The following is an 18,717-nucleotide window of genomic DNA, read 5'->3' as shown; positions in this document are numbered from 1 at the left end:
AAATTTGTAAATAAAAACATCATAACTAAAATTAAAACAGCTATTATCCTTTTCAATTAACACCTTTTGGCTTGACCTCTCCCACACCAAAGAATGAGTGTTTCTCTTTCACCCACACATTAAATACAGATGAAAGGACTTTGGTTAAGTGGAAGAAGCATGATGAAAAAGCACTCTGGAACTAAAAGTTGATATGCAGGCTGGAAAGGAAGGAGGGGCACTCTGAAAGAAGCATTGAGCTAATGGAAAGGACAAGTCGATGGCTGTGCATCATGCACACCTCCTGGACCTGTCCATTGCAGAAGACACATGGTGACAGCACCAATGGCATGATACCCTGGGGCAGAGCAGAGCCATTTACAAGGGCTCTGTGTTAGACATTTAGAAAAGGAACCCAAGGGAATGGGCTGTGAGCTGCTAAACGCCATGGTTAGGGAACTAGATCCTAGCATGTGTGGTCAGAGGCAGGAGGAACATGATCAGCATGGACTGGACCAGTTTCTGTAGCTGGTCTGCAAGCCTGAAACTCATGCTTATGGTAACACCCCTGACCTGGAAGCTGGGTTCCAAGGCTTTCAGACACAGCTGGGAGATGGGGTATATGGTAGGAAAGTCAGCTGTGTACAGCAAGGGGGGTCAGCATATCGTCTCTGGACAGAATGAAAGCTCTAGGGTTGACATGTGACCAAAGTCAGGTGTCCTCCTGAGCCTCAGAAAGCTTCTGATGAACTCTGCAAAGAGCCTAGTCCACTTTAGAGCCCAGAGCTTGCTAAGGTACAGGCTTAGACAGGTCAATCTCATTCTTCCAACCTGTAAGCAAGTCATGACTTTACCCAGCAAACTTCAAATATAAATTGTAAAGAGAACAGAATCAATTAGGACATGCAATCCCAGGTGGAGAAATGGATGAGAATTTTCCAAAACTCAATGTATTATACTGCATTCCAACACAGATCAATCTATGCCTAGAAATTTGTCTCGAATTAAACTGTAGAATATCAAAGACAGAAATAAAATCTTAAGAGACAGCAGAGATAAAGGACAGATAACAAAGAAAAGGATTGGTCCTATTAGGGCATCAAGAAAGAGACTGAACATACTAGGCTGTCAAGGGACTTCAGTGACAAGTAGACTTTGGTGCAACCCAACATCTCTCCATTCTGGAGCTTGCCACATCACCAATCAAGTTCCCTCCTCTGGGATGGTCCTTGTTCTGACTAAGAGAATGCCAACTGGGGTGGTAGCTGAGACTTAAATCCAGGCCTTTGAGGGTAAGCAAATTACACTGTTCCATACCTATAACTCTTGTTTAGGGCTTCTGTACCTAGTCCCAGAAGCCAAAGCCAACAACCATGGGGATTAAAAAAAAAAAAGGCAAACAATGAGTGCTTGCCATATGATGATGCCACACTTGATGTCCCTAATAACTGCAGTCCCAGGGAACATCAAAAGGAGAAAGCACCTATACAGAGTCAGGAAAGAAACACGAGATCTTTTTAAGTTATTATTTTAAGCCAGTAATCTCAATCTCTCTCTCTCTCTCTCTCTCTCTCTCTCTCTCTCTCTCTCTCTCTCTCTCTCCCTCTACCCCCACCCCCAAACACAGGGTCTCACTATGCAGACCAGGCTGGCTTTAAACTAACAGATGTCTGTCCACCTGCCTCTACCTCCTGAGTGCTGAGATTAAAGGTGTATATCACCAAGTAATTGTATTTACGTTTGTCTTTTGAGACAGAATCTTGCTACATAGTAAAATAATGTTCAAACTAGCATTATAAAATCAATTTAATATCATTCTAGATTCTAAAAATCTAGATGAAGATCAAAATACATTTTGATAGACAAATAGTGAATGTTCCCCACTTAGACACCCTTATGAAAGAAATACTCAAGAGTATATGCACATCAGAAGTAACTGTAAACAATAAAATTTATAAGTAAGAATAAGATAAAATGACAATATTACATTGTTTCATAATCTGATTAACCAAATACTGGAATTTGAGCTGTTTTATTAACAATATTTTTATTGATTATTTGGAAATTTCACATAATTTCATTCACTTCCTGGTCCTCCCAGGTCCACCCCCCACCCTTGTGACAGTCCCAAAAACAAAAGAAAAAGAGAAAAAAAATATCAAGTATATGTTGCCCATGTACTCACTGGAGCATGGTCAAACTCACAGTGGCCTGCCCCTTAAAAAAACTGAGTCCGGTGCCTGTGGTGTGACACCTTGCACAGCCTTGGTGCAGTGGGAAGGGGCTTGGACCTGCCTAGGCTCAGTGAGCTGGGCTCTGCTGACTCTCCATGGGAGACCTTGATTTGGGGGATGTGGGATGCGGGGTGGCTTGGGAAAGAGGGCTGGGGGTGGGAGGAGGGAGAAGGGGGGTCTGTGGATAGCATGAGGAGTGAGTAGAAAATTTCTTAATAAAGAAAAATAAAATAAAATTAAATTTAAAAAAAAACTGAGTCCTTCCCTACCCCTACCCCTGGCAGAAGCCATCAACTGGATGGCTTCCCTATCACCATTTTTAAGAGTTCTCTTATATTTTTGGTTATGAGCCTAGCCTTTAATGGCTGAGCCATCTCTCCAGTCCAATTAACGAGAATGAGGAGGGTTTGTATGAGCGAGAATTGTTGAGACCAGGGTTGGATAAAGCACAGGGACAAACAGTCAAAAGAATGGAAACACATGAACTATGAACCAATGGCTGAGGGGTCACCAACTGGATCAGGCCCTCTGAATGGGTGAGACAGTTGATTGGCTTGATCTGTCTGGGAGGCATCGAGGCAGTGGGACCGGGTCCTGTGCTCATTGCATGAGTCGGCTGTTTGAAACCTGGGGCCTATGCAGGATCGCTTGGCTTGGCCTGGGAGGAGGGGACTGGACCTACCTGGACTGAGTCTATCTACCAGGTTGATCTCAGTCCTCGGGGAAGGCTTTGCCCTGGAGGAGGTGGGAATCGGGGGGGAGGCTGGGGGGAAGGTGAGGGGGGCGGGAGGGGGGAGAACAGGGGAATCCGTGGCTGATATGTAGAACTGAATTGTATTGCAAAATAAAAATAAAAAAAAAAAAAAAGAGTTCTCTTTGATGGCTTTGATTATTACATGTATTTGTGTGTGTGCAAGGCAGGTGACCAGACAACTTGCAGGAATTGATTCTCTCCTGCCACCATGTGGGTCTTAGGAATACAACTGAGGATCAAACCCAGATAGTCAGGCTTTGTGCCAAGTGCCTTTACCTGCTGAGCCATATCACTGGCTTATTCACACGCTCAAGCTTACCTCACCTCCTACCTCACTTTCTTAGTCCAGGACCACCTGCCTAGAAATAGAGAGCTGCCCATCCTGGGCAAGGCCTCCCTTTATCAATAAATAAACAAGACAATCCCCGTCCCCTAGATATGTCCACAGACCAATCTAATCTAGACAGCTCCTCACTGAGGCCTTCCTCAGATGACTCTACTCTGTAAAGCTGACAAGGAGAGCTAAGGAGCTGCAGGCAAGCAGGAGTGCTCTCTCAGCACGCACCCAGGGACAACAGCTTTGCCTGCCCCTTGACTTTGGCCTGTTTTGTCATCCTCAGAAGTCACGCCATGGAGATGCAATGTGAATGAGGAATATTAGCATTAGGGACAAAGTTACAACCAAACAGGAACCTCCACAAAAGATTTGAAGCAAAGAATTCCTTATCATTTTAAAAATTATTAGTTTTCTCACCCATCTTTTCTTAAAATTTTGATGTTAACTAACTTAAAATTTCCATAATTGAACATTTAAAAAGTACAGATCAACTTAAGAACTTCAACTTTTAATTAACACAGAACTCATATATGACAAAGTAAGTGACCTTTTAAAGACAGCTGCTGAGCATTACTTACTTTAATGGCAAATTTCTTAGATGCCATGGTTTACTGATTTCCAAACGAGCTACTGAACCTGCAGAGAAGAAAAAAGAAAGGATAGTTAGATATATAAAAATATCTCTTTGGGGGCTGTTATAAGGAACAGCTGGCTTAATAAAATATCAGTAAGTAGTATGAGATAAAATTTTAATTCTAATTATCTTTAATATATAATGCTAATGTAGTAACCTAAAAACTGACCAGAAGCAAATGTACAAGCTTGGATAGCTTCCCGAAAGTACTCCACCAAATGTTTATAACCAAGGTGCATTTACCCCAGGAATGCAAAGGTAGCTTAACATCTGAAAAGTAATCAATAAAATATGCCATATAATTATAGAATTTGATTCCCAGAATCCACAATAAAAGAAGAGAACCAACTCCTCGAAGCTGTGCTCTGACCTTCACACACACACACACACACACACACACCCTAAACAATAATAATAATTAATACAATACTTTAAAAGAGAAAAACCCACAGCTAAAATCATACATGATGAGTAAACATATCCTCCCACTACAATGAGCAAAAGGCAATGTCTTTCTCTTGCCACTTTTATCCAAAACTACTAGAAGGCAAATAGGTAAGGAAAAGAAGTGGGCATCCAGAAAAGAAAGAGATCAAACTACTTTATCCACAAATATCATGCTCTTGCATACAGAAAATTCTCCCTCTCTCTTCCTCTTTTTTCTCTCTCATCTGTCTCCCATCCTCTCCTCTTTCATACACACGCATACACAAAGAATCTATTACAATTAGTAAACAACTTTGGGAGAGCTGGTGAGATAATTGGATCATTGTTTTAAATTCACTGTATTTTGGCATGCCAGTAAAGAACAATACTAAAAGTGAAATTAATAAAAACAATTCCATTTCTGATAGCAGAAAGAAAATATGAAGGAATATAATTAAAGAAGTATAATATTTGTACACTAAACACCATAAAACATTATTGAAAGAAATTAAACACTGGGCTAAGCAAATTAGCTCAGGGGCAGAGTGTTTGCCTAGCATGAGCAAGTCCCTACTGTTAATTACCAGTGCCATAAGTCAAAGAAAAATAAGCCTGTGTAAATAGGAATATACTTCATGTTTACACTCATGGGTTAGGATACTTAATACCATTAAGATAGCAATATCCCCCAAACTGATTCTACCAATTCAATGCAATCTGTATCTAATCCCAACTCACTTCTCTATAAAAACTGAAAACATCCTAAAATATCTGTGAAAATATAAGGCATATGAATACACAAAACAATCTTGAAAATCAACACAGAAGACTTGTGTGTCCCCATTTAGAAACTTAATACAAAACTAAAGCAATCAACATAACATTGCATTGCATTAAAATGTACATACAGATCAACTGAATAACATCAAGAATGCAAAAAACAGATCCTTACTTATGGCCACACGATTTTCAACAAGGGTGTCAAAAAAATTTGATGGAGAAGAAATTCTCCAACAATTGGTGGCGGGACAATATGCTGAGAGCAATAAACTTTGTCCCTTCTATCACACTTCATACAAAAATTAACTCAAAGTGCATCAAATACCTAAAGGTAAAAGCTAAAACTATAAAACTCTTAGAAGAAAACATAAATTATAAATTTTCACGATCATTCATTTAGCTAATAATTTTTTATTTTGATTTTTTTTTATTGTTGATCTTCATGCTAATAATTTTTTTATTTTGATTCTCTAGAGGCAAAACGTAGTTAAAGTGAAACAGGATAATTTAAGTTAGAAAAGCTGTCTAGAAACAGGCCAATATAAGGCTGAGCATTCATAAGTAACAATAAGGCTTTGGGTATTTATTTGGGAGCTGGCTGGCGGGCCCCCAAAGAGTAAAAAAATCAACTACATGTGAGTACATGAGTATGGAGGCCAGCAGTCTTGCAGGAAGTCTCCACTAATCCCTGTCTACCTTATCTTTTGAACACTCACTGACCTGAGTTAACTGATTCAACTAGCTTAGGCCAATGCGCTCTAAGCATCTATGTCTGCCTCCCCAGCACTGCGATTACAGATGTTGTCACCACTACACCCAGTTTCTGTGATGGTACCTAAGATCCAAACTAAAGTCATGTCTGCATATCAAGTACTTTACGACTGAGCTATCTGCTTAAAACTAAACAGTACAAACTCATAGAATGAAAAAAAAGTATGTGCTTATCATACATCTGATAAAGAAACTATGTTTATCATCATTAGCCATCAAGGAAATACAAATTAAAACTAAAGTGCCACTTTATATCCTCAGGGATGGCTAAAATCAAAACAAAAACAACATAAGGATCTCACAAAGAAAAACGATCCCTTTTATCCAATCCAAGGATGTCTAGTCTAGAAAATCACAAGCACATAGGGAGTGGAGGCCTTTTAAGTTCACATGTGTCTCTATCCTACCTAGATGACCCAAATGAAGACTGAAACATCCCAGTTTGGGGAACTGAGCTGACATAAAACAGGAGGTCTAAAAATATAGACATCCAAGGTTCCCCAAGAAGCAGCCTGGACAGATGGTACTAAAGTGAAGTCCATAGCCAAGAGACCCACAAAGATTCTAGTCATTTTAATGTTCCAGCTCAAACACAAACCAGAAATCACTCATCCTGATCCTATCATGTAAGAAAACCAAACCAAACAAAAACCTTCTAAATGAGAGAGAAGTTTCAGAAAAAAACAAACCAAAACTATGACAGGTAAAATGAAAAAAAAAAAAAAAATCACTGGAAGAGTGGGACAATCAAGTTAAGTAAATTTCTCAGAAACCAACAAAAATGAAAATGGTGAAAAGAGAGAATTAAAGAGCCAAAACAGGGTAGCTAGCATATAAAAATTCAGATGAAAATGAACCCTTGCCTGGCATATTTCATAGTGAAATTTTAGGTAGAAAAAAAAAAAGTTGGGACTAGGATATAGAATACAAAGAATTAGGTGCCAGAATTTGATCCAAATTGTCCATACTAGCCCTAGAAGTTCTAAAACAAGGGAAAAATATCTTCAATATTCTAAATTTCTTTTCAAATTCCAATTGCATTTAAACATAAGGAAATAAATAAAACATATTTAGACATGCAAGGTCTTTAAAAATTGCTATGGTTCATGTATTCTTTTTCAGGAAACACTAAGATGTACTTTCCAAATGAGAAAATTAACCAAGAAAGAGGAAGAAGCAAGAAATGGAAAGTCAAGAAAGAAAGCTGAAGCAAACTAAGGATCCTGAAAGGAGACAGATCCCTGTATGACTACTGAACACATAAAGGGGAGCCACTACAAAAGACAGGCGGGTCTTGGGGCTCCAAGAATAGCACATCCTGTGTGATTCACACACATGGAGATGAATTTCAGACAAGTGATAAAGAACATGAGACTGACTTAGGAGAGGCGTGTGAAAATCTACGCAGCTGTGTAATTACTGATTCTAGCAAAAACAAAACCTGTGTGAAAAAGAAAAGAGTACTTAACACGCACAGCTCAGTTACAACTAACATTAATAGTCATGATAGTAAACACTGAGTATTGACCTAAACAATATTTGCTGACTGCAATATTACAGAGATGGAAGGTGTGAGCATATATATGGATATATGTGCTGTTGAGGGAATAGAAGTCACAGAGTGCAAAAGGTATTGCTGATGTTCATGAAATATTCCAAATATTCCAAAACCAAAGCCTAGTAACAGTCATGATAACACAGAAACACGATGGCAAATTATTTACCAATATCAACCAATTCCTTAAGTGTTAAATTCTGCACCAACCTGAAGAGCACAGTACAGAGTTGATATGATGATGTAGGCAAGCTTCTATCCATAAGCTCTGTGTGGAGGACTAGCTGTCTTTTGAAATTTTGTGTACAATACCTTTAGAACACTGCTATCCAACAGAAATGCAATGTCAGCAACAAATGTAATTTAGAAGTTTCTAGTACCTGCATTTCATAAGCTCAAACAGAAACAGGTGAAATGGTTTCAACAAAATATTTTGGTGCTGAGTAGATGGCTCAGTGGGTAAAAATGACTGCCACATAAGCATGAGTTCAAACCACCAGATCCCATATTTAAAAAAGAAAGAAGAGAGAGATGGGAAGGGGGAGGAAAGAAAAGAAAGAAGAAAAAGAAAAGCTGTGTAGAATATTCTTTTACACTGTGTGAATATATGCTGCTGTGACTGGTTTAATAAAGAAGCTGACTGGCCAATAGCTGGACAGGATAAGGTTAGGCAGAAGAGCCAAACTGAGAATGCTGGAAAGAAGGAGGGCGGAGGGAGGAAGGCCCGAGCACATGCAGAAAGAAGCAAGATGGACACGCCATACTGAGAAAAGGTACCAAGCCACATGGCAAAGTATAGATAAAAATATGGGTTCATTAAAAATGTAATAGTTAGCTAATAACATGCCTAAGCTATTGGTTGAGCATTTATAAGTAATATTAAGCCTCCGTGTGGTTACTTGGGAGCTGCTTGCTGGACAAAAACTTCTGCCTACAAAGCTAGGTATGGCTTGCCCCTGTAACTCCAGCATCTTGAGGACAGAGAAAGGGTAAATCGGGGAGCTCACTGGTCAGTCAGCATAGCTGACACCCTGAGCTTCAGACTCAGGGAGGGACCGTGGCTCAGGGAATAAAGCAGAAAGGCCTCCTCTAGCCTCTGCATATACTGCACCCCCATGCACATTCATAACACACACACACACACACACACACACACACACACACACACACACACATACCACAATAAGTTATAAATATGTGGCCTCCAATGAGTGCTCATAATTACTACTACCTTAATTACTACTACCTGATCATGAGTGTTCTTTTTATGAATTTGATGATTTTTTTTTAACCTGATAAACTTTGACTCTAATTGTTAAGTAGACAAAAATATCTTTACCAACCTTTGAACTCATTTTAATTAATGGTGTCCTTTTTCTACTTTTTCAGGTGAGATCTTGCTATGTAGTCCAAGATAACCACAAATATACCATGTAGCCCAAGGTACCATCAAATTAGCTATGTAGTTGTCCTTAAACTCCTGCTCCTTGGGCTTCAGCCGCAAGAATACTAAAGTTTCAGGCATGAGCGGGTACAATCAGCTTCATGTTCATTATTCAAATAACAATACCTATCATCATCTTAAAAATGTCCATTTAAACATGGATGTAAATGGGGGGAAAAGCAAAGCTTTCTAGGGGTGAGGGATTATACTGATTATTCTGAAGACTTTAGATCTTTGAGTTTTTATCATTTGAGCCTGATAAATACAAAATCAGTCCTCTAAAATACATTAATTCAGGATTGAAAAATGTAGCTAAAATCTTAAAAGAGCACCATTGGAAAGGTGCTTAAAAATAGTTCAATAGGTCATCTAGATGGAGAAAGGAAACATTTCTGGCTCAACCAAGGATGAAGCATTTGTAGTTATTTTTCTAAATCTATATGGGCTTTCTTATCACACGAGAGTGGCCCACTTTACTTTGTAATAAGGTATGCCTGTCTTCTACCCAATAAGTTCCTGAGATCTTTTAGTGAGACCACAAAAATTGAGGAACCACCAGCTGAAGGGAAGGGAGGTCAGGGCAAGATTCTGTGTGTGTGTGTGTGTGTGTGTGTGAAAAAGAGAGAGAGAGAGAGAGAGAGAGGCAGCAGGCTTTCTTTTGGGCCACTAAACAGCTCCCAAATCATGACACGGAGACTTATTATTAATTATGAATGTTCAGCCTTAGCTTACGCTTGTCCTTCTAGCTCTTACAGCTTAATTTAACCTGTTTCTCTTCATCTATGTTTTTGCCTCAGGGCTTTTTTTTTTTTTTTTTTGGTTTTTCGAGACAGGGTTTCTCTGTGTAGCTTTGCGCCTTTTCCTAGAACTCACTTGGTAGCCCAGGCTGGCCTCGAACTCACAGAGATCCGCCTGGCTCTGCCTCCCGAGTGCTGGGATTAAAGGCGTGCGCCACCATCGCCCGGCTGCCTCAGGGCTTTTTACCTTTTGTTCATTCTGTATGTCCTACTCCATGTCTGGCTGGCTGGCAGCTGCCTGAGTGGCTGGCCCTGGGTATCCCCCTCTCTTTATCCCTTCTTCTCTCTGCTAATTATTCTGTCTGCCAGCCTCACCGATCCCTCTGCTGTCCAGCTACTAGCCATTCAGCTTTTTGCTAGACCAATTAGCGCCTTGGGCAGGCAAAGCAACACATCTTTACACAATTAAACAAATGCAGCATAAACAAATGTAACACATCTTTACATAGTTAAAGTAATACTCCACAACAGAGATGGCTGCATGATGAGTTCATAGGACAACTGTCTGGACTCTGTTACTTCCTGCCACCTTATGGGATCTAGGAAGTGACAGGCCTGTGCTTCAGCACCTCTACCCACTGAGACAAGGCACAGGCCCCACATTTAGAGTTGTCTAAGAGTGAAAACTGTTGATTCACAGGATGGTAGACAATATCCCCTCTTTATGTAGGGTGACCCCAAGGTCTGTCTCTTCTATTTCTAAGCCTCTGTCATCCTAAATTGAACAGTAGTTCAAGGAACAAATAATGCCAGAATACAAATTCTTTCAGGGAAAGTATTCCACAGCTCATTTGATGGAGCCCCAGTAGGAACATCAGACAGAGGCAGTAGAAGCATGCTAAACCATAGTCAATTCTACATGCAACAGACACCTAAACAAACAAAAGCAATCTGAATATAGCAAACAACCAAACAACCAAAATAAATAAATAAACAATAATCTGCAAGGTTGGTTTGACACCGGAGACTAAGGCAGACTACGGCACATTGCAGTCAAGACACTGTGTCAAATAAGTAAATAAAAATGAACAGATTCAGATGATCCTTTTTATTACAAGTAGAAGAAAAATTGCTACAAACAGAAAGCAAATTTTTGTGGACAGAGGCAGGCACTGACACGACTGGGTCTCATTGTATAGCCATAGCTGACCAGCTGTAGTAGACCCTGAATTTGTTCTTCCTGAATTTGCCTCTGCAATTACAGGAATGCACCACTATGCCCAAAGTTAGAAAAGAAAAAATAGTGTCTACAAAAAAGGTAGCAAACATACATAAGGATGAAGTACTAAAAGCAATTTCTTTGAAACACAAACATTTTTAAAATAGCATTTAAGCCAGGCTTCCATGAATACAACAATCAAATAATTTGAGTAAGACATATATGTGAGTGCGCCTCACACTCACTATTAACTACACAGTTTGAACCACAATCTTGACAGGGAACCCAAGGAACAGCAACAAGTACAGACATTCCCAGAGGAGGAAGAACATCTTCTCAGATGTAGTAAAGCTACACTACATTATAGCTGTAATGAACTGTATGCAGCCTTTTGACAGCAGGCTAGATCAAGCCCATATGTTCACAGAAGTGACACACAATAAGAACACTGTAAGTTAGTGAAAACTGAAGAACCCCTTTGCTGTGGGATGGTCCTTCTGTACACTGTGAATGTGTGTTGCTCTCACTGGCTAATAATAAAGCTGTTTTGGCCTATGACAAGGCAGGATAGGGTTAGGCGGAAAAAACGAACTAAGGAGGGGATGAAGAAGAGTGGAATCAGAGAGAGACGCTGCAAGCCGCCCAAAGAAAAGGATGCTGGAGGACCGGTAAGCCACGGACCACGTGACAATAAATAGATTAATAAGAATGGTTAATTTAAATGTAAGAGCTAGCCATCAGCCAAACATTTATAATTAATATAAGCCTCTGAGTGATTATTTGGAAGTGCTGCGGGATTGGGAAGAACAGAGAAAATCCTCCGTTTTACACCCCTTTACTAACAAGTAGTCAAACTTAGTCTCACTGGAGAAAATAAATGAAATTGGATAAATTCAAGCTTCCATATGACATACAATGGAAATGCAGAACACATATTAAAGTTTAGGTTTGTTTTTATTAGAAAACTGTATTTATGGGATTGTTGTTTTATGAAAATAAAACATTTTTATTGAAAGAAATGAAAAAAAATTTTCATTTGGGGCCATAATCTCACACAACACAAAAATCAACTACAAATGTGATTAAAAAAAAACAAACAAACAAACAAAAACAAACAAACCAAATAAACTTCAATTTGGGAAACTAAAACTTGTTAAGAGAATTTTTTTTTAAACATAGAATAAGGAAAGAGTTTTTAACTAAAATAAAAAAAGTACTCTCCAACTAAAAGAATGGTAGTTGTGGTCCCATTAAAATTAAAACTTTCTGAGGATGGACATGTAACTCATCTTAGCCTGGGTTTAACACTGTAACAATAAAAAGCAAATTTGAAACTTCTCTCCCGACTATAAGAAAGCATTTGCAAAAAAAAAAAAAAGAAAGCATTTGCAATTCACATATCCAATAAAAATATTTATATTTAGGAGTCATAAAGACCTCTCAATGCTCAACATCAAAAAATATCAAACAGTCCTATCAGAAGTAAGAAAAGAACAGAAACATATTTCACCAAAGGCCAGGTCCACAAGGCAGTCAGCATGTGAAACCACATTCAACATCATTAGCTATCAAGGAAACGAAACTAAAACCATAAGAAATCCCTGCATGCTACGAGGACAATAAATAAAAAAAACACTCAGTAACAACACCAAATGCTAGAGATGACACAGTTAAGATAAACATGCCATATCAGTGGTAGAGCACCACTTTGGAAAAGAGGTTGGTAGTTTCTCACAAATCTAAGCACATATTTAACATACAACCCAAAACAGCACTCCCTGAGACTGCATCTCAGAGAAATAGGCCCACATTAAGACATAGGAAGAAACTGGGATGTATCTATAGTGGGTAAACAGCTAACAAAAAGTGGTGTAATATGCATGAGACTTCACTCAGCCATAGGAAGGAATGAGATATTGATATGCTTAAAAACCTGGATGAAAGCCAAGGAAGTTATGCTAAAAAAGAAACGAGTATAAAAACAATCAGGTGTGATAGTATGTGCCTATAATCAAATCCAGCACTCAGGAGGCTAAGACAGAAGGAGCTCAGGCCAGCCTGGATTACATGGCAAGACCCTGTCTTAAAACAAACAAACAAACAAACAAAAAACCTATATATGCTATAGAGTTTGACTTAACGTAGCAATTGGGAAATAACTACAGAGATGGAGAACAGACTTGGTGGCTGCCAGGGCCTGTAGTGCTGGATACAGGAATATACTTATGAATAAAAAATAAAATTGTACAAACTGAGCAGTTATATATGAACCTGGTTAAATTAAAAAAAAAAACTTTTAAAAGGAAACCAATGTCAAGTCTATGGTTTTTATGTTTATATTATAGTTGGACAAGAAGATACCACTAGAAGAAACTGAGTGAAGGGCACACATGACCTCCCTGCACACTTTTTTTTATAATTTCCTATGAATCTATAATTACTTCAAAATAAGATTAAAAAACTTAAAGTACTTGTTCATCCACAAGCACCATAAGGAACTGGGGAGGAGTTACATACACACCAGGAGAAGAACATTTACAAGACATCCCACCAAAGGATCGATGTCCAAAATAAAAGAATCCAGCAGAAAAATGGGCAAAGGAAGAGCCCAGGGTTGGGAGAGGGGTGTCTTCTGATCCTGTTCGGTATGGATGTTGGACAATCACTGTGCAACATCTAGTCTTCTCCTCCTCTGTACAGGTGGGGGACACAGGCCTCACGATTCTTTTATAAAACCTGAGAACAGTATCTCCTCACAGAGCATCGGAGCAGCACATGCTCTCCTCTCTTACTACAGACACAAAACCTGTCATCTTGGGCCTAACAGATGACAATCACAGATGATATCATCTGCCTCCCACAAGGACAAATGGGGCTAAGGCCTAAGTGCTGGTGGTACCACCAAAGCCTATGTTGGTACCTGAATCTCACTGTCATAGTATTGAGGGGTGAAGCTGTTGGGAAGGAACACAGCATGTGGGCTCTGTCCCTCTAAACGGGATTGATGCTCTCAATAAAAACAAATGTAATGGACATGCAGGGTCTTCTGTGTTGAGAACACTGCAGGAAGACACATCTAGAATTTTTGCAAACTAGTTTTCTTCTCTCTTCAGTTGCCCCAGTTTATTTGTAAAATCTTGAATAAAATATAGTACAAAAAAAAAAAAGATACCATTTGAAGCAAATAGCAAGCCCTCATCTGCTGTGGGATGTTCTGTATGGCAAATGTGTTGCTAATTAGTCAATAAATAAAACACTGATTGGCCATTGGCTAGGCAGGAAGTGTAGGCGGGACAAGGAGGAGAATGGCGCCCAACATGGGGCAAGAGTTTCCACCTAAAAACTGAGAAAAAAGATTCTAAAATGGAGCTAAAAACAGCTTCCTAATTGTCTCTCTCAAATGAGCGGCAGCTGCTGGTTTGAGCTACTGGCAGGTTTCTAGCGTGTACGCTCGACCTGCAGTATGGCGGGAATGAGGCCTCTGCAAGTGGCACATTAAGCTGCATGGTGGATTTAGACTTTGCTAGTACAAAACAAAAAAAGAGGTTCTGGGCTACATGCTGCTTGGATAAAAGCATAGACCCACAATAGCTCCCAGAGCTGACAGTAAACCACCACCATGTTGGGAAGCTGAGGTGGGCGGAGCCAGCAGCCATAGCTGCTGCAGTTTAAAGCAATAGATTCACAATAAGACAGATTCAGATGTAATAGTTTACAATGTGTGTAAAACATACGTAGGCTTGAAAGAGACAAAAAACAATGTGTGTAAAATATACGTAGGCTTGAAAGAGACAAAAAGGTGATATATACAATTATATAAACAAATACATAGTTTTAAAAAATACAGTCTTTAAAGAGACAGTAAAATTAATATAGGAAATAAGCCACGTAAAGATGAATATTACACAGAGAATCTGGATTGTGTTGTCTTTGGGATTCTTAACTGCAGAGAGATATTTGATTGTAAAGGAAGCTGAGTTAAACCAATATGTATATTTTAAAGATACCTTGACTTCAAAATTTGGATATAAGGATATGTTGCTTTGGAAAAGAGTCTCTTTTGTTCCCACAGAAAGCAAGAGGCTATGAATTTGTTCCAGATTAAGATACATCAGGTTTGACCAGCCAAGACCACCTGAAAGGTCTTTGATGACACCATGGCCCAGATGATCCAACATCCAGAATGGTTTCAAGGCAACTGGCTCAGACGATACAGCCTCACGGACTACTCCATGATCCTAAAATTTTCTTTGTGTCCCCATAAGATACAGCGCCCCCCTCCAGCAGGAAGTAGTAAGAGAAGCTACGCCCAAATTATATGTAATTTTACTTTGTTAAGGTTAAAACCTTCCTTTTTGAAAAAAAAAGAGGGGGGGAAGTGCTGTGAGATGTTCTGTATGGCAAATGTGTTGCTAATTAGTCAATAAATAAAACACTGATTGGCCATTGGCTAGGCAGGAAGTATAGGCGGGACAAGGAGGAGAATAAAGCTGAGAAGTGGAAGGCTGAGTCAGAGAGACACTGCCAGCCACCACGATGAGAAACAGCATGTGAAGATGCCGGTAAGCCACGAGCCATGTGGCAAGGTATAGATTAATGGAAATGGATTAATTTAAGCTGTAAGAACAGTTAGCAAGAAGCCTGCCACAGCCATACAGTTTGTAACCAATATAAGTCTCTGTGTTTACTTGGTCGGGTCTGAGCGACTGTGGGACTGGCAGGTGAGAGAGATTTGTCCTGACTGTGGGCCAGGCAGGAAAACTCTAGCTACACTCATCAGACACCAAATTAGCTGGCACTTTGAGCTTGGATTTTCCAGCCTCTAGAACTATGAGCAGTAAGTGTCTGATGCTCATACACTACCCAGTTTAGCACCAGTATGGCATGAGCACATCTGTAATTGAGCATTCAGGAGGTGGAGACAGGAGGACTGAGAGGCTGAGGTCATCCTTGACTATCTAGCAAGTCTGAGGCTAGCCTGGACTACAGAGACCTTTTCTTAAAAATAAAATAAACATTACCCAACATAACGTATTTTGTGATAGCAGCCCATACATACAAACACATGTCAATGCCAAGAGTTCTAAATTCCCAGAAGAGTGTTAGCCTGAGGGGGCCCCACAATCACTGCCTCTTAAAATTACTACTTGCCTTCTTCTCAATTCTCAGTATCTAACACCATCACTAGAGGGATGTGACCAGGAAGCCTGTACTCAAAATGGTCAGGCTTTGCACAGCATCAAAATCCCTTGACTAGAATCCTTGCCCACCTTCCTTCCCAGAACCAACCTCCTTGACATCTGCACTGACTTCACCCAAACAGCCCTTGGCAAAAGTCCTTAATTATGGATCTCTAGGTACTTCTACCTCCTCCCACACATACTGAGCTGATGTTCTCTCCTAAAGTATCCTGTCATCCAACATCCACCAGCAGGGCCACCTGTTCCTTGGAGCCCTTCGTGACTGTTCAGATTGAACTGTTCCTCTCTTGGCCAGTCACACTTCTACCCTCATACTCCGCTTACTAGACTCCACATGATCCTGGTCCTCAGAGTCTCTTCTGCCTGACTGGAGGTTTCCTAGGACAAAGTCTTTTCACGTCCTCCTTAATAACTGAACCATCACACAGGTATACAACGGAAGTTTGTTTAATCAACTTTACTGTCCTAACAGTCAGTTGCTATAGGCTATTAATATATTTTATATTTACATCCATTTATCCAATGAAACTGTATTGTCTCCAATCCCAAATTCTCCATGGAAGTAAAAGTATTCCGAACAGATGTTTATAAACAAGACAATTAATAAATATTGAATTAATCAGACAAAGTTGAGAGCACTGTGATTCATATATAGATCCTAATGTTTTATGCTGGGAATCATGTACAATGAGGCTGGGAATGTAACGGGATTTTCCTCACATGTTCAAGCCTTTGGATTCAATCCTTAGCTCTAAAACACTGAACCACCACAAATAAGTAAATAAGCAAATATAAATTTAAAATTTAAATGGGTAACAGATCGGACATGTGGTTGAAATTTAGTCCATCTCAGTGTAGCCTTTCACTTTTTTTCAGATTGCTTCTGTTGTTAAAACACTGACTTCTAACAGTCATTTGAATAGAAAAGATATTAAAGTTGTTCCCAAATTTAAACTTTAATCTTTAAATTTGGGAACAACTTTCCTGCAAGAGCAGCAAGCCCAATCAATGCTTAGGATTTCAAGCACTAATGTCAAAAAAAAACCTTTGCTACAGAGCTATCTGTTCAAGTCTAAAGTCTTTGGCATTTTTACTTTGTTGACTCGTTTTATGAAATCCAGGACAATCTCCAAAAAGAGGTATTTTCCAAGTACATGGAAACCGTACACTTTACATAAGCCTGGAGAGGAGTTACAGCACACCATAAATCTTACAAATACAACCATCCCCTCTTCTGCATTCCTGGGCCCACTTTCTCTAAACCGAAAACAAGCATTCCTTTGCAAAAAGGATACTTGGATAACGTGTGACCCCACCAAAACTCATGTGCTTACATGTGTGTGCTGACAGGGAGGCAGAGAGGCTAAGCTTTTTAGGGAAATTAATTTGGGAAGGAATAGAAGCAGATTAGACAATATCACATAATTTTCCTGTCATTTAACTACAGAGCAGAGATAAATTCAAATAAAGAAAGTCAGTGACCTTCTAGATTATTCTGTGGGAAAATCTAGGGCAATGTGAAATCCCCATTTGTCTTTCTTTCAGTATTTCTGGCCTGGCTGACAAGCTTTTGAAAGTAGCCACCCCAGTTTGAGGCCAAATATTAACTCTATGCTTCTAACCTCTCCATTTCAATTTTTATCTAAGAAATTATTATGCTTCTATTATCTTTCCAAAAAAGTTTCTAGCTATAGAGGTAGAACAGAAAACAGAAAGGAAGGGCCCTAGGATTTCTGACATTACAACTGTAATTAAAAGGTGAGAAATCATCACTGTTGCCCCCCAACACACTACTGTTATTATTAAACTGACACCCAGGAACAAACTTTAGTAAAAGGTCAGTAAGTGACAGATGAGCAAAAGGGCTACTGGTGACAAGTTAGATAAAGGTTAAAAGACAACTTCAGCATAAAAAAGAATTGACTGTTCCTATGACTCAGGGGGCAACCTTGAGTACCCAGTGTGCTTATAAAAACAGATCCAAACAAGCATCAACAATGGAAAAAGAATCATTCAAACAACAAAAATCTGACTTTTTCCCTTTCCTGTTATTAAATATAGACCAGATGTTGAAATGCCGTAACAGGATCAATCCCAAGTACTGATTCTACTTTTCGGTAACTCTGCTGTCACGCCAATCATATGACTCAAGACCTAGGTCTCTCCTTCCTGCTGAGTTTCAGGCCAGCCAAGCCTGCATGGGATGCTTCACTGACAGTCAACATCTATTTATCATGTAATACCTCATCAGAAGCACACATAGACATCCTCATGCAGTCTGATCATGTCTTCAGACACTCAATTGTGCCTCTTCAGATAGCCTGAGCCTATTCAGCTCCTCTGTGTCTGGTTCTCTTCTCCATGAAATAGGATAATCACTGGGCTCTGAGGTCATATATGTCATTACTTGGCTCTGTGCCTGAATCTCAGTGGATGATTAGTATGATTAGTCTTAAATATACCCATGAACGTACAAGCAGACATCATGTAATTTACATTATAACCTAAAACCCATTCTCATAATTGCTATTTCCCAATCACCTTCACAGACAAATATCAAACAAACAAAAGGCATACTGATTATCATTAACACATTATTCTTAATATCTAATCTTTTTGGTACAAAAACAGTCATTGGAGAATATA

At 39.4% G+C, this 18,717-nt stretch overlaps 1 protein-coding gene across 3 annotated transcripts in view; it reads right to left on the bottom strand.

The window, feature by feature from the left end:
• The window catches only part of Slx4ip (SLX4 interacting protein), a 175,587-nt gene that overhangs the window by 151,968 nt on the left and 4,902 nt on the right, over window positions 1–18,717 (bottom strand). For 2 of the 3 annotated variants that reach the window (XM_052724668.1, XM_052724666.1), the window contains one exon: window positions 3,883–3,940. In XM_052724668.1, coding sequence (XP_052580628.1) covers window positions 3,883–3,909 — 27 coding nt within the window. In that variant the 5' untranslated portion in view covers window positions 3,910–3,940. Of the gene's footprint in view, window positions 1–3,882; window positions 3,941–18,717 lie in introns of those variants that run through there. The other variant, XM_052724669.1, reaches the window with a different exon arrangement.

Source organism: Peromyscus californicus, unplaced genomic scaffold (genome assembly GCF_007827085.1).
Source record: "Peromyscus californicus insignis strain IS unplaced genomic scaffold, ASM782708v3 Scaffold_7__1_contigs__length_154581171, whole genome shotgun sequence".
In the NCBI taxonomy this organism is placed as follows: domain Eukaryota; kingdom Metazoa; phylum Chordata; class Mammalia; order Rodentia; family Cricetidae; genus Peromyscus; species Peromyscus californicus.
The sequence above is the reverse complement of the archived record's forward strand: the minus strand, read 5'-3'. Positions and strand labels throughout refer to the sequence as shown.